Source organism: Myodes glareolus, chromosome 18 (assembly GCF_982192425.1).
Source record: "Myodes glareolus chromosome 18, mMyoGla1.1, whole genome shotgun sequence".
Lineage (NCBI taxonomy): Eukaryota > Metazoa > Chordata > Mammalia > Rodentia > Cricetidae > Myodes > Myodes glareolus.
Window position 1 is genome coordinate 45,406,611 of NC_142043.1, and position 25,778 is coordinate 45,432,388.

Consider the following 25,778-nt stretch of genomic DNA (forward strand, 5'->3'; position numbering starts at 1 on the left):
TCTTTTCTGAGTGGAGAGAGAGGAGCAGTGGCTCCTGGGAAAAGGAGGAAGTATTATATGAAAGAAAAATAAATAAAAAGAGAAAGAGTGTGAGATTTTTCATTACCCATCAATGAATGAAGCTGTCCATTGAAGCTCTCAGTCCCTATAAATTTTGTGAGGGGAAGTCAGCATTCCTGCCTCTGACTGACACCAATATGATGTGTCTACCCTTCATTTCAACCTCACAACAAAAGATCACAAGAGGCACTACAGTGTGAAGCAATGAACCATGAGGGCCACTGTTATGGTTGTCACCTTAAGAGACAAGCCATGCCCACTCCCGGCGACCCCTGCCCTCCTCTCACCATCTTGATTCTCACTGTTCCTTCTTGGCGCACGTGCTCCCTCTCTCCTGCTCCCCTTTTCTCTGTCTCTCTCCTTTCTCGTCTCCTTCTTCCCCCCTCTCTCCTCTAAATATTAAATATTCAGTTCTATTCTGTACGATGTGTCTGTCCATGAGGCTTCTACCCACTGCCTGCTCACACCTCTGGGCTCTCTGGGATTGACCAACCCACCCGCCATGTCTCCCCGCCTGGAACCAGCCACCACTCGGGACCCAGCAGTCGTCTCTGCCTGGGACGAGCTGCTCCCAGGGCCCGCTGCCTGCTGCCACATGGCCCACTACCACCATTTGGGGACCTACAGCATTTCTGTTGCCAACTGCCGCCGGGGATCTTGCAGCATTTTTAACAGCCACTGTCCTCAGCAAGCAACAAAGACATGGAATGAGGTGATTAATGTCATGAATAACTAAAGTGTCATTGAGAGGGTTTCTGAGGAAGAGAGCCAAACTGGCCAGAAGCATCCATATTATGTATACCAAAGGCCTGGGCAGGAAGCCCCTATGGGCTTTTCCAATGAATGGAGGGGAGACTTACCAGATGGTCCCTATCATGATGGTGGTTGAACCAGTGGCTTACCAATTTTACTATCATGAAAAAGCAATACATTCAGTAGAAATCATACTTCAAGTTTTTAATCCAGGTCTTTTCTGGAGGGAGAAACACACAGTCTCACCCTCTCTTTTGCTGATAAACAGTCACAGAAAACTGTAGTTCCATCAACCCTGCAATACAAGGGAGACAACCAATACTGCGGTGTGCTGGGCTGCTTACATTTAATGTATATTTGCATGATCAGATTTTCAGCTTATGGTTTGACTAAGACGTAATCCTATCGTGAAACAAGAAACATCTATATTCAAAGTTTTTCTTTACCTAGAATTTACATATATTACCTTATTTAATCCATGTGTCCGTGTGCGTGTGTGTGTGTGTGCAGGCATGCATGAACAGTGACACACATGTGGAGGGCAGAGACAACCTCAGGTGTCAATCCTTGCTTTCCACCTTGTATGAGACAGGATCTCTTATTATTCACCATGGCATATGTCATGCTAGCAGGCCTGTAAGATTCTGAGGATTCTCAGCACGGAAGCCCTGGGGTTGCAGGTGTGTGCTGTGTGTTCGCAGTTCTGCGTGGTTCTGGGGGTCCAAACAAGTCCTTACACTTGCAACACGAGAGCCATCTCATCAGCCCCTGAAGCACGGCTTTTATCCATTATACACAGGAAAAGGTTCACGGAAGAGAAAGGGAAACAGTCTTAAACATGAGAGTATGGGAAAGAATACATTTCATGAGAATAAATGAGAAGAGAACCAGAAGGGAAATAACCACATCCAGTTCAGCAAACCAGCTAGTGTCTGTGACACATGAGACAAAGGGAAAGAACAAACCGCAATCCAGAAACTAGAAAGAGAAGCAGCAAACATCAGAGAAATCAGCAGACCCTTCTCAGCACACAAACAGCCTTAATTCTAACTGAAGATGCAGATTAGTGGGTAAAACCTGCATTTGCCCCCAGAACCCAGGTAAAGGTGAAAGGAGAGAACAGCAGAGGAAGTTTTCCTCTGACCTCATGCATGTGCACACACAAACACACTATACACACACACACACACACACACAAACCATGCATACACACAATACAATAAGAAAATGTATATTAGCTTATTGGATAAACACAAACCTCAAATATTTGCTGTGTGTAAGAAACGCATCTCACTGGTAAAGACACATACAAAGTGAGAGTTAAAGACTACAGGTCAGTAAAGCCAAGCAAATGGAAGCTAAAATAAAACAGGAATATCTATGTTTTATACATGATAGGTATACTTCAAATCAAAATTACCCAGAGAAGATAAAGAAGGCTACTACTTATTACCACAGTTAAAAATCTACTAAAATAATAAAATCCTAAATACATTATATACACCAATTGCTGAAGCATTCAATTTCATAAAAAGAACAGGACTGGAAATAAAGAAAAACAGAGGCACAAATACCTTAGTAATGTTTGAGTTCAATACTATATGTTTATCAAGTAGATAGATCATCCAGTCAATAAATCAAAGAATCTTCAGAGTTAAAATTCACCGTACAAGTGAGCTTGACAGAATATTCCACCAACATCTATGAATACATGACCTTCTCAGCAGTCAGTGGAGCCTCCTCTCAAATTTCTCTAAAGTTTCAGCCACAAAGCAAGTCTTTTGTGGGGGAAGAGTTTATTGTACCTTAGAGTTTACACCAGTTGATGAAGTAAAGACAGGGCAGGAACCTGCGGTAGGAGCTGACGCAGAAGCCATAGAGGAACACTGCTCACTGCCTTGCCCCCATGCCATGCTCAGCTTCCTTTCTCACGCAGCCCAGGGCCACTTGCCCAGGAGCAGCACCACTACTAGTGAGCTGGTCTTTCAGGGCAATCGTTAATCGTTAATGTAGAAAATACCCTACAGGCAGTGATGGGGGTGTTTATCAATTGAGACTCCTCCTCCCAGATAGCTTTGCTTTCATCGAGTTGACATAAAACTCACCAGGACAAAAGACACTTTTTTTTTTCACTTTTAGCATTAAAGGGCTCCTCTTAGCAAAACATGTTCTTATCAGAAGGCAGGCAGATGTGATGTTTTAACTGGTAGCAGCGGTTGCTAGTGTAAAACTCGGCAGAGATTAAAAATGCAAACCTGCTCACATGTGTACACATACCATTTAAAGACTAAGCGGAAGCCTAAGGAAAGTTGTGTGACAGCCGTGTGTCCTTGGACCCCGTCACCCAACGCTACAGCTGCCACCATGTCACATTTGCCGAGATGCTGCCACTCCTAAGAACTCATATTCTCCCCTAAAAATAAGGCCACTCTCCTGAATAACCACACCTGCAGTATCCAAAGAAAACGCCAGCATCAGGCTGCCGTGAAAGTTTGCCAGCTGCCCCCCAACATGGTCTCTGGTTCCTTTCTGATGCAGAATCTAATGGCTACAGCATTTAATTGGTATCTCTTGTCTCCTTCAGCTTGGAACAGTTCTCGGTCTTTGTTATCCACAGTTTTAAACAGTGAAGGCTTGCATTTTGTAGCATGAGTCCACCCCGTGTTTCCTCACGTTAGGCTCAGACCATGCTTTCTTGATAGACATTGCAAAAGAAGTATCTAACGTGAGCCTGTCCTGCCATATCTGACATCAGTCTTAATATCTGGTTAAGTTTGTATCAGCCCCCTCCATCCACTGTCAGCTCATTCCCTTTGTAGTTAGTGCAAAGCAAGTCCTGACAAATACGGCCTAAATGAATAGTAAGCTTCTGGCACCTTATTAGATCACGGTGGAATAAAGATAGGAATTATAGAAACTAACAAATGTACGGGGATTGAAAAGGGCCCTCTGAATAATCAGTGATCATTAAAGAAATCCAGGAGCACTATTTAAATGTTCTAGAATCAAATAAAATAAAAGCACAACTGTCTTCATTAGGGCATCTATTGCTGTGATGAAAGACCATAACCAAAAAGCAAGGTGGGCTTAAACTTCCAGAGCATAGTCCATCATTGGAAGAAGTCAGGGCAGGAACTCAAGCGGGGCTGGAACCTGGAGGCAGGATCTGATGCAGAAGACTGTTGGGAGCTGTGAACCTTCCAGATCCTGAATTTCTGGTAAACTTGTAATGCTTGCAGCTGCTCTGAGCACGAGACCCTCGGGAGTTCCTGATGGCAGGGGAGTGGTTTCTGGTGGGCTTGGCTGGGGCGTAGCTATCAGTTAACGATCTCTATATAAGCTCTATATAAGCTTATAAGCTGTCCCTGGACACAATAAAGGGGCATTCTAGCATCAAGGATGACCTGTGTCTCTGGCTGCGTGTCTTTGTGTGTTTCAATCTCCAGCCCCTTGCCCAGCTCACAAACTGTATGGTAGCACACGAAGTGCAGACGGATGTGGTACACTACAGAAGCCATGGAAAGGAGCTGCTTACTGGCTTGCTTCCCCTGACTGGCTCAGCCCACCTTCTTAGAGAACCCAGGACCAATCGCCCAGGGATGGCAACTCCCACCATGGGCTGGGCCCTCCCCCATTGATCACTAATTGAGAAAATGGATCTCATGGAGGTATTTCATCACTGAGGCTCCTTCCTCTCTGATGACCCTACTTTGTGTTAACTTGACACACAAAACCAGCCAATACAACTGACCCCTTGTCAACTTGACACACAAGCATCACTACTTAGCAACAACCCTTCCTTAGTCAGCAAAGGCCTCACATTAAAATCATAAATAACTTTCAAAGTCTCACAGTCTTTACAAATTCAAGCACATTAAAACTTCAGTCTCTTTAAAATACCCAATCTCTTTTAAAAGCTCAAGTCTTTCATCTGTGGGCTCCTTTAAAAAATAAAAAAGTAAGTACCTTCTTCAAAAGGGAAGAACAGGGCACCATCACAATCTGAACTAAGCAAAATCAAACTCCAACAGTATAAGTAACTCAGTGTCAATTATCTGGGATTCACTCACAGTTTTCTGGACTACTCCAAATGACTCGGGTCACTTTTCCAGCTCTGCCCTCTGCGGGACACACAGCTTGTCTTCTAGGCTCCGGCTGGCTCCACTCACAACTGCTACCGTTGGTGGTGGTCTTGCCATGGTACCAGCATCTCCAAAAGACTGGCGTCCCTTGCTGCAACTGATACGCACTTTCACCAGTTGCCTCCCATAGGCTCTCTTTATGGTGCCAAGCCTCAACTTCTCCGCATGACCCCTTCAATCCTGGGCCTTCAACTGCCCCTGCAGCTGCATCTTCACCAATGGTCTCTCCTGGCCTCTCACAGTGCCAAGTCTCAGCTGTGCTCTGACTCCTTCATGGCTTCAAAACCAGTACCACCTGGATGGCACTTACACCTTGCCAAGTCCTGCTGCCAACGTGAAGTACTACTGTGGCAGCCTCTGGAACACAGCTTCTCTGAGCTCTCAGAAAACGCATCCCAGGTTTCACCTCAGTACTGCTGGTCTCTGCTTCATCGCCGCTAATTTCTCAGCCCCGGCCGACCAGTGTCAAGTGTCCCAGTAACTTAAAGGTTTCACTTCAGCAGTTTCAGTATTTTGTTCATCACTGCTGATTCTTCGGCCCCAGCTGACCAGAACCACAGAATCTTAATTCAGAATAACAAATGGCTCTGAAACTCCACAAGCCAGGCCCCCATCCTCTGCACTGTTCTCAATGTTCTTATCTCCCAAGCTCTCCCTGAGTGTCCCACAGAGCTCTTAACACCAGCCCAAAGTTCCAAAGTCCTTCCATAGTCTTCCCTCAAACCACGGTCAGGTCTGTTACAACAATACCCCACGAGGCTTAGTCTTAGTTAGGGTTTCTATCGCTGTGACAAAACACCATGACCACAAACCAAGTTGAGGAAGAAAAGGTTTATTTGGCTTACACTTCCAAATCATAGTCTATCATTGGGGGAATTCAAAAGAGGAACTCAAACAGGGATGGATCCTAGAGGCAGGAGCTGATGCAGAGGCCATGGAAGGGTGCTGCTCACTGGCTTGCTTCACTTGGCTTGCTCAGCCTGCTTTCTTATAGAACCCAGGACCAGCAGCCCAGGAATGGCACCACCCACCAAGAGCTGGCCCCTCCCCCACTGATCACTAACTGAGAAAATGCCTTAGAGCTGGCTCTCATGGAGGCATGTCCTCACCTGAGGCTCCTTCTTCTCTGATGACCCTGGCTTGTGACAAGTGGACACACAAGCCAGCCTGTCCACACAACTTGAGTGCAAAGGCAGTTCTCAGAGGAAAGGTTACAACTATAAGCATTAAAAACATTAAAAACTCAGAGACTTCAAATGAATAACTTAATGATGCAGCTCAAAGTTTTAGAAAAATGTAAATAGGCTAAATGACAACCAATAGAAAGAAATAAGGACCCACACCACATATTAGTGAAATAAAGACTAAAAGAACAGAAAATCAATGAAACAAATACTTGACTCTTTCAAAATGAAAAACTCTTAGCCAAATTTATCAAACAACAAAGAGATCATCCCTAAATTAATAAACCTGGAGTTGAAAAGGAGCCATTACAACAGATATAAATGAAATCCAGAGACACATTGAGAGAAACACTTTGAAACCTACACTGTGAAAATCTGAAAATTCCAGAGGAAACAGAAGAGTTCCACGACATTCAGACACACTGACTGCAGCAGTTCCTGGGGGCGGGGGTGCAATTCTGTCCACCCCAGACAGAGGCCAACAATGCCAAGGGAATGATTCTGCCCATGTCTAAGCAAACCATTGAATCTAACTGGAGTTATTTAAAGGTGCATGGAGGAGAAATCAGTTACGTGAGCACAGGGAACTCGTAAGCAGCTACACCAATGACCAAGTCTCTCCCACCAGGCCACTGTTAACCACTTACATTCTTAAAGAGGAAAGGGCTTCCTGTGCCCTGAGTGCCCATTCGTCTTGTAAAATTCTCCCTTCCCCATTCCACACAGAAACATCACTGCTCCCCAGCATGTGAGGGCTGCACACAGCACTTGCAGCTTCTGCTTTTAAGATGGAAATGGCATTTCCTGTTCAAAGAACGGAATCCCTTCCCTCCCTCCAGTTCCTACGTTCTTTCCTCAGCCTTTTTTACAATGTGCTCTGAGCCCCAGACGGAATGTTATGGATGTACAATTATTTTCTTTCACTTAAGGGTGATTTCTGGACTGGCAGTCCACAGCAATAGTCACTGACTTTCAACACCAGGACCAGTGATGTGTGTCACCAGAGAAACCATCACCCACTGTGAAAGACGCTTCCCTGATCAAGGCTGATATAGCACTAATAATTTATGAGTGTAAATGTAAATATTTAGAAAGCATTTTAATGGGCACATCATATGCATTTAGACAGGCAGAAGTGTCACCAGACACACTAATCTCCCTAGTCACAGGTGGTTTGGGTTTATTTTATATTTTTATTTTGCCTATTTGTTTAAATTCTGGTCTTCAGGACCGAACCCAGGTTCTTTCCTGTATAGTGGGTGCTGAGTACAATTGGAAAATAACTGACTGTACCCATGGGAACTATGCTACTATTACATCAGCAGGCCTTTCATGTTGATAGTATTGACATGGCGTGTCCACAGCTTACTATGATGACTGGCAACAATTCTCTCTCAGCAACCTGCATAGCACCTTCAGCATTGCAAAAGCTAACCAGCAGTGATGGTGTGTGCAGCTCAGTACCAAAATGGTGTGTATGTGTGTGTGTGTGTGTGTTTGCACGTGTGTGTGTGTGTGTGTGTGTGTGTGTGTATGCCATAGCCCAGTGTCTATGCTATAGCCATGTGTCAATATGCAGATACCCTTTGAGGTCAGAGGAGGCCTCAATCAATCTCCTTCTTTAGGGAATGCAGTGTCTTCAGCAATAAGGTCTTATCACCTAGTTCTGAACAGTGGAAATAGTCTGTACCGGGTGGGGGCTTCCCTATCCAGCAACTTGGCATCCATGGCAGGCAGTTTCAGAGTCTTAATGGCTAGGGCAATTCTCACCAGCATGAGAGCTCTCTCCTCCAGAGCTCTAGGCACAATGGTGATCAACTGTACTTCTTTATCCCTTTGGTGAACCATCTTTGAGCATCATCTTTCAAGTATTCCTGGCTCTAGCTATGACACACTTCAGGACCTTATTAGCATAATGTTTGGCTTCTTGTTCTTTTCCCCCGAGGAACTCCAACTCAGCACCAATCTTGCCGTGTTTACTGTTGAGTAACTGGACAGGCTCCTTTGTCCACTTTTTCCTTTCTCCTTCCCATCTTAACTGCCTTAGCACTCTATAAACCTGATGTGCATGTCTAACACAGTCTGCCAAAGCCTCCTCACCTCATAAAGACAATGACGATCGGTCCTGAGGCCCCTGGCAAACTAACTTCCTTCTTCCCTCTCAGGCGAACACAGTACTATCCGATCCCATATCCCGGACACTAAACTTAACCTCTCTCGGGCTCTCTCATTCTCATTCTACCCTATTTTCTCTCTCCTCGTTGTTCTTTAAGCAGGTTCTGATTCCAGGAGGGCCTCTCTAGCAGAGATCTAATCGTACTCTCTAATTTACCTCCAGCTGTAAGAAAGGACACGACAGACTGGTTTCCTGTTAGTTCAGAGACTTGTGCAGAAGAGATCATCTATTTCCTTTTTCCTTGTTATAATTTCCTGTCTACACAGGGGCATTCTTCCTGGGAAGTCAACTCCACCTGAATTGCATGGCTCATCACCCTTAGCAGTGCCAATGGTTCCATTCATGTCCCTTACGGTGCTACTTCCTCCACATAGGCTGCTTTCTACAATATATTCTCTGCTCCATCAACCATGTGAGAGGCAGCCCTAGCTAACTAGCATGGTAGACCCCATTCATCAGGAAGTGTGCCATTCTACATAGTAGAAAGTCATCTGGAGATATCACCACCACCACCATGGACACTTCACCTTGAGCTAGCGTAGAATCAGTAGTATATCTCATCACCCACAACAGGAGCAATGCCTCTGCTTCTACAGCATCCTACTCCACACAAAAAGGAAAGACCACTGGATTAGCCAGGGCTCTGGAAAGGAAGAGAACTGACAGGTGAATATATACCTAAAGAGATTTAGTGAGTGTCTCACAGGCTGAGGTCCAACAGGAAAGCCGAGAATCCAGTAATAGTTCAGCAGTCCCGACCTGGTGCTGGACCTCCAGGGGATTCCAGAGAGCTGCAGGTCTTCAGTCTACACTGGAGGCTGAAGAAGCAGGTCCTAACATGAGTGGAGGAAGGACTGCCTCAGCAGCAGGATGATGAGCTTGTCAGCAAGAGGGAGGGCACACAGGCAAAGAGCGGACGCTGCTTCTCCAGTGTTCTTGCCTGTGTGCTGCCACCAGAAGGGGACTCTTCTGACTTCAAACGATTCGGTGAAGAAAATCCTTCACAGCTACCCTAGTCTGCGTTTTAGTTGATTCCAGATGTAGACAAGCTGACGGCCAAGATTAGCCATCACAGACCTAGGTCACATTGATAATGCCCCACAGATGCTCCACCCTCAAATGATTTAACTTCAGTCACATATCACCTAAGCAGGGGCAATGCAATTGCTCCTCCCAAACTCACCTTTGGGTCTGCCATGCCCTGTTTGCGTGTGACTTTTCCTGAAGAGTTTATTTCTATTTATTATCAGATAGATATGGCCATGATAGAACAGAGAAATTATTTCATCTGTCTGGCTTGGTGAACCAATGAGTGCAATTGGAATTACCTATAGAACCAAATGCATTCTACAAAGCCAGTATTACCTGGATACCAAGGCCAGATAAAGACACAACAAAAAGAGAAAATGAAAGACTAATTTCACCAATGAACATTGATGCAAATTTCTAAGTCCTTGCTCATCAAGCTCACCAACATGCTCATAAATCATATATTACACAATCAAGTGGCTTTCATTCTGAGTATTCAAGAATGACTCAATGGATGCAAATCAATACATACGTCACATAGGTTGACTCAAAGACAGAAATCACATGACCACTTTAATATGAACTAAAAAGATCTTTGACAAAATTCAGCATCCTATTTATAATGATAAAGGCCCTTAAAAAGCTAAGGATAAAAATAAAATACCCTATTAGAAGGGTTTCCATAACAGACCTCTCTCTGGGCAACATAATACTAAGCAGAACAGGACTGAGAAAGCATTTTCTCTAAAATTATGAGCAGCACAACTGTACCTGCTCCCTCCACTTACTTACTATTGTACCTGAAGAGCAATTAAGAGAAAGAAATAAAGGGAACACAAATAGAAAAGGAAAAATTCGAATCTATCCTTATTCTTTTGATATGATTCTATACTATGCTGGTTAATATTAACTGTAATCTCGACACAATGGAGGAGAATTTGGCTGAGAGCGAAATAAGTCTTCCCCAGAAAGGGCACACCTTTTAGATATCCGATACCAGTGCTCCTCTCTGAAGGCATACACATACAGATGACATTACACAGACTGAGCAGATTGTATTTATATATTTAGCAATACATATGTACCAAGAATTAAATAAGAGGGGACCATGAATTTGAAAGCAGTCAAGGGGGAGCATATTGCTGTATGGATTTGGACATAGGAAAGGGAATGGAAAAGCGATGTCATTAAATTATAATCTAAAAAAAATCTTAGAAAATAAAAAGGGAGTCAGAATGAGGACTTACCTGTATCAGGTGGCCTGTGGGTACATCTGTTGGGAAGTGCCTTGCTTGTTAACTGATGTATGAAGGTTCAGCCCACTCTGGACCATGCTTTCCACGCCCCACCCTTAATAAGGTCCTATTGGCAGCATCTGATAGTTTCTCAGGAAGAGAGGCTGTTTAGTTTTGAGAACACTCCCACTAGCGGGCTGCCCTACATGCACCACATGTGACCCCATGCTCTCTATTGAACTCACTGGGCTCGCAAGAAAAGGAAATGGGAGACATGAAGTTGGGAAGGAAATATGTTAAGGGACCTGGAGGGTGTTGGAGGACGTTAATGCGGTGAATGCAGCCATACTTCACTGTGTGAATAACTAGCCTGGCAGAGGAAGGTAGTTTAAAGACGTGTGTGTCTCTCGATCTGATTATCAGACTATTAAAGCAATAAATGGACCTAAACAAATGGAATTTCCGCAGGAAGCTCCTGCTGGCAGAAGGAGAGGCCCCAGCTAGAGGAGGAACTTGTCTCCTGGAGATTACCTGCTCTAACAGCTTGTCAGAGCGCCTTACAGGGTGAGGTTGAAGCCCAGATGAGGATGAGTCAGTGGCGGCAAGGACTGCCCCTCAACGGGGACCGCTCAGGTGTACATATCCTTGGCCCTCTAGTTAAATTTTTATCTCAGGTCAGGACTAGGAAGACAGACATAAGGGGGTTGCTGAATCCTTTTGTCCATATTCCCACTGTGCCCACACTGAGTAGCTCTCTTTTTCCTGCTTCCCACGTATAATATGACTCTTTTTATTGGCTTATTGAGGACAGATGGCTGAACCTGACATGGGGCACAGGTTGTGACCCAAAGTTTGATAAAAATATGCTTAAATAAAATTCTCAAGAATAAAGAAAAAAATTTTTTTAAAAAAAGACTCTAGCTATCCCAAAGGATATAAACCCTACAAACCATAGCAATACCCCACATGGCGAGATATACCCAAGGGTACAAAAGTGGCACTCATAGTTGAGGTTAGCCCACAGCCTTCTCATTGCATGTATGACCCACTCAGTAGGAGACGGTGCGTTCCAGGTACTGCAAACCCAGTCTATCATCACCCGTGGCTGCGGAGGTCATGAACCTGAGAAGGGAAAGGACAGCGGCCACTTTCCTAGGCCACTAGAATGTCCACCTGCAACCTAAATAGGGTTCCTTAAACTTACAGAGGCCCCCCCCCTCACCAAAGAGACAGAGACCATCACGGGAAGCCACAACAGGTCAAGATGCAGAAGACAGCTGGCGACGGTGGGGTGAGCAGCTCCAGGCGATACATCTACAGCACCATCACTACAGCTAGACTCAGGGAGAACTGAAGGAAAGGGAGCAGGAAGACTGCAGGAGCCAGGGGACCAGGACATCTGCTGAGATGTCTTCTGTCTATCACAGGAGAGCAGCACCCAGGAAATCAGCAACAGAGTTATCCAAACAGTCCCTGCAATACAGCAACAGCAACTGCCCCTCGTGCGGCGGTTCTCAACCCAGGGGTTGCATATCAGAGAGCCTGCATATCTGAGACTTACATGATGATCCATAGCAGTACCAAAATTACAGTTATAAAGTAGCAACAAAGTAATTTTGTGGTTGGGGGAGTCACCACAACATGAGGAACTGTATTAAGGGTCGAAGCATTAGAGAGGTCGAGACCACTGCTCTAGATGAAGAGCTACTGCAATTAATGTTGCCGAGAGAGAGGGAGGATCCGTCTTCTCCAGGGACAAACCCCAAATGGTTATCCAACTCCCAGAGGCCAGCTCTAAACACATGGCAGCAACACTAAATAAATACAATAGGTTGTAGTTATAAATGTGTGTCTAAAAATAATTTTAAAAATAAGAGACCTTGAATTTCTGGAGTGGGGAGCATAAAAGGAAATTTTTTTAAAAAATAATAAATAAATAGGCTCTATGGCGGAGTTTATCAACATCTAGGGGTATTGGAGCGCCCTCTGATGGCAGTATAAGGAATAGATGGTATAAATGGGAAGCCACGGAAAGTGCTTCCCATTCCTGGAACGCGGCAACTGGATCCTTGCTCAAAGTGCTAAGATGACCTGGACAGCAGTTGAGAGTTCTAAGAGCCTTCATAGCAAGCAAGACTGTAGCTCTTGGGGGCTAAGATAATGGCCATCCTCAAAAGACAAGAGTCCGGTGAGCTGGGAGAATGCACTGCCTGCAGCGCCTCCCCCTGCTGCACCTGTGCAGACTCAAGCACTTTCCCCAGCCTCCGCCCTGCAGGAGGTGCAGGGGTCCTGTGCCAGCCCTTCCATTCTTGGAGCAGTCTCCAGGCTGAGATGATTGGTCTACCATACCACCAGCAGCGAGGCAGGTGTCTCAGAGCTGCCTTCCCGGCTAGAAAGGCCTCATAGCAAAGACCAGACAAGGAAGTCCCAGTCCTCCAGGCCTTATTCCGGGCAATGTGGCCACAGTCCTGGAGCCAGATTACAGTTATATTGGTCTGACTACTACCAAACTCAGTCCTCACCAAGAGGAAGAATCTAGGAGCCACTGATCTTTGACCTTGCCCCTGCTGTTCCACTGCTGGGGGTGGGGCTAGGGAGGGGGCGGGAGGACATGGCCTCTCTTCTGGGGGCAGAAACTGAAGTTGGTGCCAACTGGTGTCTTGAACAGAGAGGGACCACAGTCAGCACAGTGATAAACTTCCAGTATAGTTTTTTTTGTTTGGTTGGTTTTTTTTTTTTTGTAACTATGGGACACCCATCTGACATCACAACTGGCTGTCCCAGCTCAGTGGCAACCATCTGTTGTTTTAGAAAGTCTTCTCTTGGACCTGGCCTGTGAGCCCCCCTCCCCCCTACAGCTGATGTAGCCCTCACTACACTGTGTGGGCTTCAGCACTCTTGCATCTGAACTGTTCTTAGTGTCGAAATTCTCCCATGATTCTCTCCCTGAAGCCAAAATGTCAATTCCATCAGCCCCAGGCTCCTTGGTTACCAGTATTATGCCATAGCTCACACGGCACTTCCTTCATCCTCTTCCCCACAGTCCAGCTTTATTCCCAATATCTGCACCTCCACACTAGACACTCCGGAGGACCTTGGCTGAGCTGACTCAGGGACCTAAGAAACAGACTTACATCAGAACCTGGGCTATAAGGAATGGGAGCTTGGCAACCAGGCCCTTGCTGCAGGAGCATCCATAAATTAAAGCCCCTCTACCCTGGAGACACACATATCTCCTCAAAGGATCCAGTCCCTTTCCCCACATGCTCCCTCAGTGATGACGGCTTCATCAAGGTAACTTTTGGCTGCCCCACCTTGCATCCTTTGGGCCTACCTTGACGTGAAGGGTTTGCCAGTGGTCTCCTGGCACTGTGGCACATGTAGACGCTGAGGCTGCTGGTCACGCAGGGAGAAGCCAGTCATAGCTCACACGGCACTTTGGCACTTTCGCTTGGGCAGTACTCTTGGTACACGGCTCGCTTTGCCCTAGAAGTTCTACAGCATCCTCCTGGCACTGTCTCACCTGCCCTCCTTAGCCTGCTTCCTGGCCATTGACCCTGGGTCCCTGGGATTACATTCCACAGAAAAGCCCATGCAGAGCAGATAAAGTCATCTGCATCCAGGCCCCAATTATTCCTGACCCATCACACCGGGCATGGCAAACATACACATCCTACCTGTGGCACATACAAAATGCATGTACACACCCTCACAGACATGTATCCTACCTGTAACACACATCACATGTATGGTTAAACATATGCACATTTACAGCCATATCCTTCTCTCTTCTGGTAATCAAATACTACAACATTCCCTTCTAGACTATGTTTTGTAACATGTTTTTCTGAATCCAAAGCAGAGACTACATACGTAAGGCATCATGGGAGAGAAAAGAGGGAGGGCTCCGGGCTGTGGCCTGTGCCCTCTGTATCCCAGGGAAAGCCTAGGGCAGCAAATGATATGACCAATTCCAGGAGTATTGGTGTCATTAGCTGTTGCGGAATATTATTTTAAGATGTGTTACATTCATTTATGCTGTGGAATATTTGTTTAACGATGCAAAGATGTGTTGCATTCTTTTATGTTGCATTTGTTTAACTCTGAGAAGCTGTGTGACTTTGTCTGGTTAAAACACTTGATTGGTCTGATAAAGAGCTGAACAGCCATAGCAAGGCAGGAGAAAGGATAAGCAGGGCTGGCGGGCGGAGAGAATAAATAGGAGGAGAAATTTGGGGATAGGAGGATCAGGGAGCAATAAAAAGACAAAGAAAAAGAGAGGAGGACATCAGGGGCCAGCCACCCAGCTACATTACAAGCCGTGGAGAAAGAAGCAAAGAAAGGCATATAGAAATGAGAAAGATAAAAGCCCAGAGGCCAAAAGGTAGACAGGATAATTTAAGTTAAGAAAAGCTGGCAAGAAACAAGCCAAGCTAAGGCCAGGCATTCCTAAGGATAATTTATTTGGGAGCTGGGCCCCCAAAACAGTAGAGTGAAAAACAGCTACAACTGGCAGACCAAGCTCTCAGCACAGCCACATCCTGGGGAACCCTCCCCTCATCTTAGTGACCTCAGTACCCAACACAGTGAACTGAGGACCCAGAGCAGTATGGCAGCCTTGGCGGGTGCTACTAAGATGCCTCAGTACTTGCAGAGGAGCAATCCAGAGGCCCATCCGGAAGCAAGGGCCTTACAGGCTGTAGGTTTCCTGTCTTCAGTCTTCAACCTGCCATCAGAGTTCCCTTTACCTGGAGGCAGGGGTAGAGAGAGACTTAAACTGAACGTGTTCTCAGATCCCTAAGCAACAAGCCCAGCTTCTGTCTCCTCCAGGGTTCTCGTACTTGGGAGATTTTCTAAAATTTAAACCCCAGCCAGATTCTGATCTTACTCAACTCTCCAGGAATTCCTATGTGCTAGGGTAGCTGCTCCTACGATGATATTATGTTTATGCCTCCCAACTGTATGCATAGAGTTTCTGCTTTGGACGCAGAAGATCACACTAGGAAACAACACAAACCAGGGCCATTGGGAAGAGACTTTGGATATGTGAATGCCAACTGCTGCACCTCTTATGGCCCCACGCAAAAAGCCTACTGCATCCCCAGACGACAAGAGAAACCTGACATTGGCATCAGACTGTGTAACAAAAACCCGAGCAGCAGGCATGAGAAACAGCCTTTTGAGATGTTGATCGGGGGAGTCCAAGAAAATCCTAACATATAGGCCATTATTGTTGGCCTTGCTTACTTCCCTGAGGTTGAAGAACTCCCTGTTGCTAAGCACAAGTTCGGACACTAGACTCTGAGGCTTTGTGCTGGATGTGAACCGAAAGCCTCCTCCCTGAGGCCGCACTTCATGCTGCCAGAGAAAGGAAGCAATCATTTGCGTTTCCCTTTTGCCTTCTCTGTAAGTTGTAACCAAGGTGTGTGGTGTTCCACACAATAGGACTTTATTATCACCTAGTTCTGATGAGCAGTCAGAAGGCATGTCAGTAGTCTATTATTCTGGGGGCCTCTAGCACCTCCCTGACCTGTTATGAGTTCTTATTTATTAGAGGGTACCCAATACCCAGCACTGAGATATTTTGTTTGCTAAACAGTAGCTTCTGGAAGCAGCATTATTCAACCACATAGGCTATCTCAACTTCTATTATTTAAAATGATATTTTTAATTGGTTTATAGAAGTAGTGGATTTCCACGTATTTTTCTTGTTCATAGATCCTTCATTTTGGTTATAGATCCTTCATCTCTGCCCTGTCATCTCTCCTATTCCCCTATCTCATCCTTGTTTGGAGCTTTCTGCCCACATCGTTCCCTCTCTGTACTTGTATATCACTAATGTACTATTAGTTCCCTTCCCTTAACACATGCTCCTCAGTGGCCCCTTTCCAGTTTCCTATACACCTGAAGAATCAAAGCTAAGATGCACATGAGAAAAACAAGAGACATTTATCTCTCTCGGTTTGGGTGGCCAAAGTTAGTACAGTTTTTCCAGTGCTTGGTCACCAGGGACTGGAACTGTTTGAAAGGATTAGAAGGATTAGGAAGTGTGGCCTTCTGGGAGGAAGTGTGTCGCTAACGTGAGCTTTGAGTTTTAAAAGCCCACGCCAAGCCAAATCTTTCTCTGATCAGGATGTAGCTCTGAGCTACTACTCCAGCACCTGCCTGCACACTACCATGCTTCACACCATGATGGACCCAACCTCTGAATCTGTAATCAGGCTGCCAATTAAACACTTTGTTTTATGAATTGCTTTGGTCATGGTGACTCTTCACAGCAGTAGAATGGTGACTATGATACCTGCAAATTTCATAATTTCATCTTTCTTCACATTTGAATAAAATGTCTTTGTAGCTGTCCTACATTTTCATTATACATTCATCTGTTGACAGATTTTAGGCTGAGTTTATTTCCTAACTATTGTGAATAGAGCAGCATGGATGAGCACTAGTAGGATATAGAGTCCGTTGGTAATATGCCAAGGATGATATGCCTGGGGCATACGATAGTTCTATTTCTAGCTTTCACATTGACTTTCATAAATGACCTTATTTCCCCGTAACATGGCCAAATGTTATCATTACAATTTAGGGGGTGGGACATGGTGAAAAAGAGTCTTTGTAGTCATGTCTGTCCTGGAACTTACTATATAGATCAGGTTGACCTCGAATGCACAGGTCTTCCTGCCTTTGCCTCTCAAGAGCTAGGATTAAAGGCATGAACCACTACACCTAGCCTGTACTGTTTTTGTTGTATTTTGTTTTTGAGATAGAGTTTCTCTGTGTAGCAGCCCTAGCTGTCCTAGAACTCACTCTGTATAGCAGGCTGGCCTTGAACTCAGAGATCCACCTGTCTCTGCCTCCCACATGCTGGAATTAAGGGCATGTGCCACCATCACCCAGTTTACCTACATTTTTTGAGAATAGCCATTCTGAATGGGATGAGTTGGAATTGCAAAGTAGTTTAAATTTGCATTTATCTAATGGCTAAGGATGTTGAACACTTTTAAAAGCGCTTATTAGCATTAATATTTCTCTGGGCACTCTAATCAGTTCCAGATTCCATTTCTGGTGGAGTTGTTGTAATGTTTAATGTTTAGGTTTTTTGAGTTCTTCGTATATTCTAGCTATTAGTCTTCTGTCCCATTCTGTCGCTGGCCTTTTCACCAGAAAGACCATTCCCTCTGCTGCACAGCAGCTTTTTAGCTTCATGATGTCCTACTTGTCAATTGTTCGCTGTGTTCCCTGCTTAGAAAGATCTTACCTATGTCTTTATCCTGTATCCAACTCCGTTTTTTTCTGGCAGTTTCAGAGTTTCAGGTTTTATGCAGTGGTCCTTGAGCAATTTTGAGTTGATATGTGTGCAGTTGGAAGGATCGAATTTCGCTCTTTACCTGTAGCTACCCAGTGTTTCCAGTACCATTGGCTCAACAGGCTGCCTCTTATCCTGTGTGCACTTCTGGCTTCCTTCAAAAATCAAGCAGCTGTTCGAGATGGGTTTTCTGGGTCCTTTATTCCACCCCACTGATCTATGTGTCTGTTTCATGCTGGCATCATGCTGTTTTATACTATGATTATGTCAGGTATGGTAATACCTCCAGCACTATTCTCATTGCTCAAAATTGCATTTGCTATGATCTTATTTCCATATACATATTTGGCCCTTGTCTTCTAAGGCTATGAAAGTAGAGTTGCAGTGTTGATTAGGATAGCAATGAATCATTAAAGTTGCTTTAGGTAGCATGACAATTTTGGCAATCTTAAATTTGGCCCACCACAGATCCAGGCTTTCCATCCTCTAGTGTTTTCTCTCTTCGAAGTTTTAAAGAGTTCACTGTACAAGGGTTTCACTTCCTAGTTAGGTTTATTTCAGGGCATTTTATATATTTCAGGCTTTTGTGAATGGAACTGTTTCCCTGGTTTCTTCCCCAGTGTATTTGTTATGTACATAGGAAGGCTACAGAATTTTGTGTGTGTTGTAGAATATTTAACTATGTAAATATGTGTTACATTGTTTATGTTGCAGAATATTACTTTAATTATGTAAATATGTGTTACATTTGTTTCATCTTGCCTGCCTAAGGCACCTGATTGATCTAATAAAAAAATGAACGGCCAATAGCTAGGCAGGAGAGGGATAGGAGGGGCTGGAGAGCAGAGAGAATTAGTAGGAGGAAAAATCTAGGCTGGAGAGAAAGAGAGAATGAGGGAGAAAGAGAAGGGCATACCCAGTGCCACCAGCTAGACAGAGAAGGCAGTAAAAGATATACAGAAAGAAATGTAAAAAGCCCTAAGGCAAAACATAGATGAAGGAAAACAGGTTAAATTATAAAAGTTAGTGGGTCAAGCATAAGATAAGGCCAAACATTTGTAACTAACAAGAAGTCTCCATGTCATGATTTAGGAGCTACTTCATGGCCTAAAAGAAAAAGTCTAGTACATGTGTGCTAATTTTGTATCCTGTCAAGTTGCTGAAAATGTTTGTCAGCTATTTGAGTTTTCTGGTGGAACTTTTAGGGCCTTTAATGTTTAAGATCAAATCAAGAGCAAATAAGGACACTTTGACTTCTTTCCTTTCCTTTGTATTCCCTTATCTCTTTCTTTTGTCTGCTCCAGCTAAGGTTTCAAGCACAAATGAACAGCAGTGAGAGAAAAATGGACATGCTAGTCTTGTTCTACTTTAGTGGAAATGTGTTGCAGGAACCTTTCTGGAATAAGTACTCCAACACCAATGAGACAGGAGATGTCACTGGTGGGCCATAGCTAGGATGCTCCCGACAGGCTTTGTTGCTTGGGTCTAATTTGTATTCTCATTTTATACCACAAGGTGCGGCAGGCAAGCAAGCAGCTTTTACAGAAGCATATGTGGCAGTCAGCAGGTTATTAAAGACAACGGCCCCCTGTTTCAGCTTTTTTTCCAGGTCATTGTGTTTTAGGTAGCCAGTGAAGCCATGCTTGGGAAATAGGCAGTACAAGTAGTGCTTTAAGTAAACCACTAAATAAATTAGTATCTAATAATTGGTTTTTTTTTAACCTTATTCTAATTCAAATGTTTCAAGTTTTTCTCTGTTTATGATGATGGCTGCGGGGTTTTTCGACACAGCCTTTACAATGCAGAGATATGTCTCCTGTATCCTAGGACTTTTATCATGAGTGAATCTCAAAGGCCTTTTCTACACTGAATGATATGATCATGCTGAATCTATCTTTGAGTTTATCACACTTATTGATTTACATACATTGAACCATCTCCGCATCTCTGGGATAGAACCTGCTTGATTGTGATGAGCTTTTTGACAGCTTTTTTAAAGTTTTGTTTTTGAAAAAGTCATACATGAGAACTGTATTAGCATCATTTCCTCCCCTCATCCTTCCCCTACAACTCCTGTGCACTCCCCACCCCCAAGTTCATGAATTCTTTATTATATTGTTAAGGGACAGTTGACTCCAATATCTTTTTAGTTAAACAATGTTAGATTTTGATCATGTTCCTAGCTAGAGGTCAACTTTTTTTTTTACTGGTTCCTCTTCAATAATCTTGTTAATTACACATCATCAACTGTTTCCATTATTCTGAGACCATATGATATTTCATGGTATATTAACTGTCTGACCATTAATCTATACATGTATTTCTGTGAATTCCACTTTTAATCTTTTGCTCACTTGGTCCAGAAGACTCTTCCTTTAACCTGGGCCGTTTTCACTCTCCTACTGTGGGAAACTGAAAATATGGCTCGGCTATTATTAAATTTTTACTTTGAAACATCTCAGTGTTAGCTCCTGGTTTTCGACACCATTAGCAATTATTAGATAGATACATGTGTTTCGGGCTGCCACTCATGACTGGGTAACCTATTAGAGAAGGCTGGTCCCTGGAGAACATTTAATCTCCCTCTCTCGGTGACACTGAGTGTCTAGAGCTCCTCACCCAGAGGTTTGGCCTTACTAAACCCCCACCTACCTTAGCATATGGACTGATGTCTTAGTCACTGCTCTGTTGCTGTGAAGAGACACAACGACAACTCTTATAAAGGAAAACATTTAATTGGAGGCTTGCTTACAGTTTAGAGACTTTGTCAATTATCATCATGGTGGGGAGCATGGTGGCACACATGGCATAGAAATCATGCCTGGATCTGGAAACTTAGCTAACTACTCAGGCCTAGTGAGGTCATGGTTACTGGAGAAGAATCTACAACCTCTAATTTTCTAAAGTAGCATAATCCTAAACAGCAATGCACTAGCATCTGTCCCTATCCCCACAGGTAAGTGCAGTCCTCACCCTCATCAAGGAAACTCCTCTTTGCAACAAATGGAGACTACAGTAAACCACAACCAATCAAAATGCACAGCTGTGGAGTCCCAGTCCCAAGAGATACTATTATAAAACACTTTTGCACCTGAAGCTCTGGGAACACTGTGGAAGAGGGGCCACAAAAATTGTAACAGCCAGAGGAACAGGGAGCTTGCTGTGTCTCCTAGAAATATCAGAAGTGACACCCACAATGTCTCACCAATATGACTTCCCAAATGTGAGCTGAACAAGGAGGACACCAATAGACATGCCAAAGTAGACTGGGAAAAGCCGAGGTCCCAACCTTACATAAAGAACTAACTATAGGCAACCAAGGGGAACTGGGAGTAGGAGAGGTGATTTTCCCCAGGAAGAACACATCAACTGGTTGTGTACCACCAAACAGCTCTGAAAACACATACAACCAACATCATGTGGACTGAGCAGCTAATATTCATGAATATGTATTATACACATATACATATGTTGATGTAATAACAATTAGTGAAGAGAACTCACAAGCCAGGCGGTGGTGGTGCACACGCCTTTCATCCCAGCACTTGGGAGGCAAAGACAGGCAGATGTCTGAGTTTGAAGTCAGTCTGGTCTACAAGAACTAGTTCCAGGACAAGGTCCAAAGCTACAGAGAAACCCTATCTTGCAAAACAGACAGAGAGAACGAGAGAGAGAGAGAAAGAAGTCATGAATTTGGAGGCAGTAATAGGGAGAGCTGGTTGGGAGGAAAGGGAAGGGAGAAATGTAATTATAATTATATTAATCTCAAAACAAAAATAAACAAAAAGAGCCCCCACACCTAGCTGAGATTCTAATTGATGGTTGATGGCTTCTAAATGAGGAAAGGTCAGTTTTCTGTAAGAGTGTGGCTCCTGGTAGACTATCCATGCTCAAGTGGATGGCCACACCCTTGTCAGTATGCAAATCTATTAGCATCATAAATCAGAATTTGTAGGGAGGAGTTAGGGTAACTATGATAAAATACAATGGATATAATGCATAAAATTCTCAAATTAATTTTAAAAATGCAACAAAAATATACTGGAGAAATAGTTCATCTAAGTCAGAGATTTCTAAGGACTAACACCTGAGGGGGTCCTGTCCTCTGGCCTCTGTACATAAATGCAAAACATGTTCATGAATGCCTGTACACCCTCTCCCTGCCTCCATTTGGGTCATGATCTATTGGCTATGATGTTCATCCATCACATCCAGCATCCTAACAAGGGTTCCCTTGCTGTGTCACAACACAGTTAAAAAAAAAAAATAGTGTAAGGGAAGCCAGAAAAATAATCAGGTTTATGGAGGCATAATTTTATATGGTAAGCATAGTTTTAGAAGTGAATTTCTACTTGTTTTCATACATTTAATATACATGTATAATAAACATGTTTTTATACAGCCAAGTATCCACCTTCAAAGCAATGGGACTGACTACTCCCGCCAACATTTCGTGAGCATTTTAAAGTCATCCTGGCAAGAAGGTGATTGCTTCTTGCTTTGAGAGAAGTATCCACTAAACCTATTGTGTCGAAAACCAAAATCAAAAGACATGAAAGATGGAAACTTGGTGGGAAGGGGTAAGGGGCACAGGTAGGAAGGTAAGAGGACGAATGTGCACAACCAGAGTGTATTGTATCCATGTATGAAACTGTCAACAAAGAAGTTCATTTCAGAAAATTACATAAGTGGACTCACCTAACACGAACCTTTTGCCTGGCTTGACTTACCATAATGTTAAGGGTTTTGTCTCTGTTACATATCATCATGTGAACCACACAGATTGTTCATGACACCATGGTCATTGTGGTTGCTCTGAGCTTTGGCAGACTGTGAAAAAGAAGAAGCTGTATATACATTTAAACAGGTCCTGGAGGGAAATATTCTTTTGAACTCTTGAGCACATTTCTAGCACTTGGATTACTTGGGGACAGGTAGAACAGAGTCCTCGTAAAAACTAAATCTCCAGAACTTATGAATAGAAGTTACAAGGTCAAGGAGAATTGGGGTGGATAAAGGACACTGACCAGGTATCCCAACATAACAGAGAGTCTTTGAGAGGAAGGGAAGAGAGCAAAGTCAGATTCATACCATGGCATAACCTGCTTAGCTGACTTTCAGGATATAGGGAGAGAATAGGGAGAGAAGGAAAGTTAAGGAATGCAGGAGCCATCTCTGGAGGGTGGAAAGACAAGGCAAGGTGTTGTAAGAGCTTGCTTGTTTGTTCCCGGCTGCCCAGACTCAAAAAAAAAAAAAAAAAACGCATAGAAACTATATTATTTGGAATGCTGTTTGGTCAATAGCTATTTTTATATTTTTTATTTTTAGCATATTTTTAGCTAGCCCTTATATTCTAAACTAATCTAGTCCCATTAATCTGTGTATCATCACATTGTGGTTTACTGTCTCCGATGGAGCTAAATGGTGTCTCCCTGACTCTGCCTTCTTTTCCCCAGCATTCAGTTTAGTTTTCCCCACCTACCTCTGTTCTGCCCTGCTATATGTCCAAAGCAATTTTTTTATTCATTGACCAATAAAAGCAACAAATATACAAGAGGACTTTCCACACCACTTCCCATTTTCTGTTTAAATAAAAAGGAAGGCTTTAACTTTAATACAGTAAAATTACATATAACAAAACAGGTACCAAGCAAAAATTATAGTTACAATGTTTATATCTACTTTATCTTTTATCATAACTAAGGAAACCCTTCATTTTATTTATTTATTTGTTTGTTTATTTATTTATATTTGATCACAAAAGGGAAGTTACCATGGAGCTGCCAGGGAAGAGCAATTTATTACATGATTTAGAGCAGGGTTTGTGTAGCTTGATGCAGGTGAGGTCCCAGCACACACACACACACACACACACACACAAATTCTTAATTCAAGCATACAAAAGTTTCTGCTATCTTTGTATTGATGTCTCACTGAATTATGACCAGAGAACATCATCTGTGTCACTTAATTCCTTTAAAGATACTGAGGCTTGCCTTCTAGCCAAGCATATAGGCATATAATGCAGCTTTTACTCCTCACCCACACTGGGGTGGGCTTTTAGTGCCTCTGCCTTTCTGGCACTCACTCCTCTATCTATTGAAAGTTGTCCAGGTCTCCACTGGGAAAGTCAAAAATTGAAGGTTTTGTATTTTAATCTCCCCCAACCTTACTAATTTCTGCTCTTCCTGATCTCTCATCTATAAAAGGTACGCTAAAAATCTTCCACTACAATCTACAATTCAATGTATATCTCTCCAGATACCTGATATTGGCACAAAAAAGCCTAAAAAATTAAATAGGACCACAAAAGACCCTACATAGTCAAAATCATCTTGAGCAGAAACAGTAAAGCTGGAATCATCACAAATACCAGACTCCAAACAAACAACACAAACCGAATCAGACCGACAACACAGAACAAAGAGACCAGAAATAACTCAAGTCAGTACAGACAACTGATTTTTTAATTTTAAACAAAAGCAGAAAGGACAGCTACTAGAGAAGAGACTGTCTCTTCAAAAATGGCTCTGGGGCAGTCAGGCTGCACAGGGGTCTAAGGTGCCACCACACCTAACAACCAAACAACCTGAGTTAGATCCCTGGGACCAACACGATGGAAGAAGAATGACCTCCATAAGCTGCCTCTCACCTCCACACAGTTCCTGTAGCACATGCCTGCCACCCCTCACACAGATAAGCAATTTTTTACATAGTGATAGTGTTGGGAAAACTGGGCATCCAAATTGGGGGGGGGGAACTAAGCACCTATCACTCACTACACACACACACACACACACACACACACATATATATATTATGTATGGAGGATTAGAATGGATTAAATTTTACTATAGGTTCTGCCTTTGTACTCTTGCTTGCTCAGCTAAATCCTCCTTCTCCTTATCTTGAGAAAACAGACACTTACAAAATAGCTGCTTTAACTTTATCAGTTCCACTTCTGCACAAAACGCTGCTATAGAGAACTCCTGCCAGCCCCCAGGCCACGTAGGCAGATTCAAATGGACAAGAATAAAAGTGTTTTTCAACCTATAAAATCTGTGGGTTGGGTCGACTACTTGGAGTGGATGACACCTGACTTATGGGTAATGCATGTTCATCTGTTGGTTGTTTTCTGTACCAATAAAAAAAATCAACTCAAAAATGAAAAAATACTTAACCTGAAACCATTAAAGAAATTATATGGGAATCAATATAGGGCATCTGTCTGGACAAAGACTGTCTGGATAAAACACCAAAAGCACAAGCAGCAAAAGCAAAAATAAACAAATAGAATGATGCCAAACTAAAAAGCTTCAACAGAGCAGATGAAACAGATGTAAGAGAACTAGAGAAAAACAGAACATATTGTAAACTGTTGGTTCAGAAATGGACTAAACTATGGACTAATCAGAGGCCAAAAACACACTACAGTTAAAAAAAATCCAATTACAAAACAAAGAAAATGAATATACAGATCTCAACACACTACAAGTGGCCAATAAGAGCATAAAGATTGTTTCACATTCACAGTACGAGCTCACTCCAGTTAGAATGGCGACCATCATTAAATGTTAGTGAGGACATAGGTAGTTTACAAAGATAATCAGCAAATACATTAATAATAAATGTTGGTGAAGATGTAGAGAAAGAGCAACTTTCATACACTATTGGTGAAAATATAAATGAGTATGATCATTATGAAAACGGCTTCTTAAAAATAATAGAAATCAAACTATATTATGATCCGGTAGTTCCACTACTAGGAATACAGCCAGTAGAAATGAAATCAGTACATCAAAGACATATGTGTGGTCCCAGGTTTAACGCAGCATTATTCAGAACACTCTGGATATGGAATTAACAGGAGACTATCCATGGATGCAC

The 25,778-nt window shown here is 43.3% G+C and overlaps 1 protein-coding gene across 3 annotated transcripts in view; it reads right to left on the bottom strand.

Moving 5' to 3' along the window:
* Positions 1-996: 996 nt before the first annotated feature.
* Positions 997-25,778, bottom strand: part of Septin10 (septin 10) — a 71,179-nt gene continuing 46,397 nt past the window's right edge. For all 3 annotated transcript variants that reach the window (XM_085679663.2, XM_048451751.3, XM_048451752.3), the window contains one exon: positions 997-1,108. In XM_085679663.2, the coding sequence (XP_085535789.1) occupies positions 1,018-1,108 (91 nt within the window). In that variant the 3' untranslated portion in view covers positions 997-1,017. The remainder of the gene's footprint in view (positions 1,109-25,778) is intronic.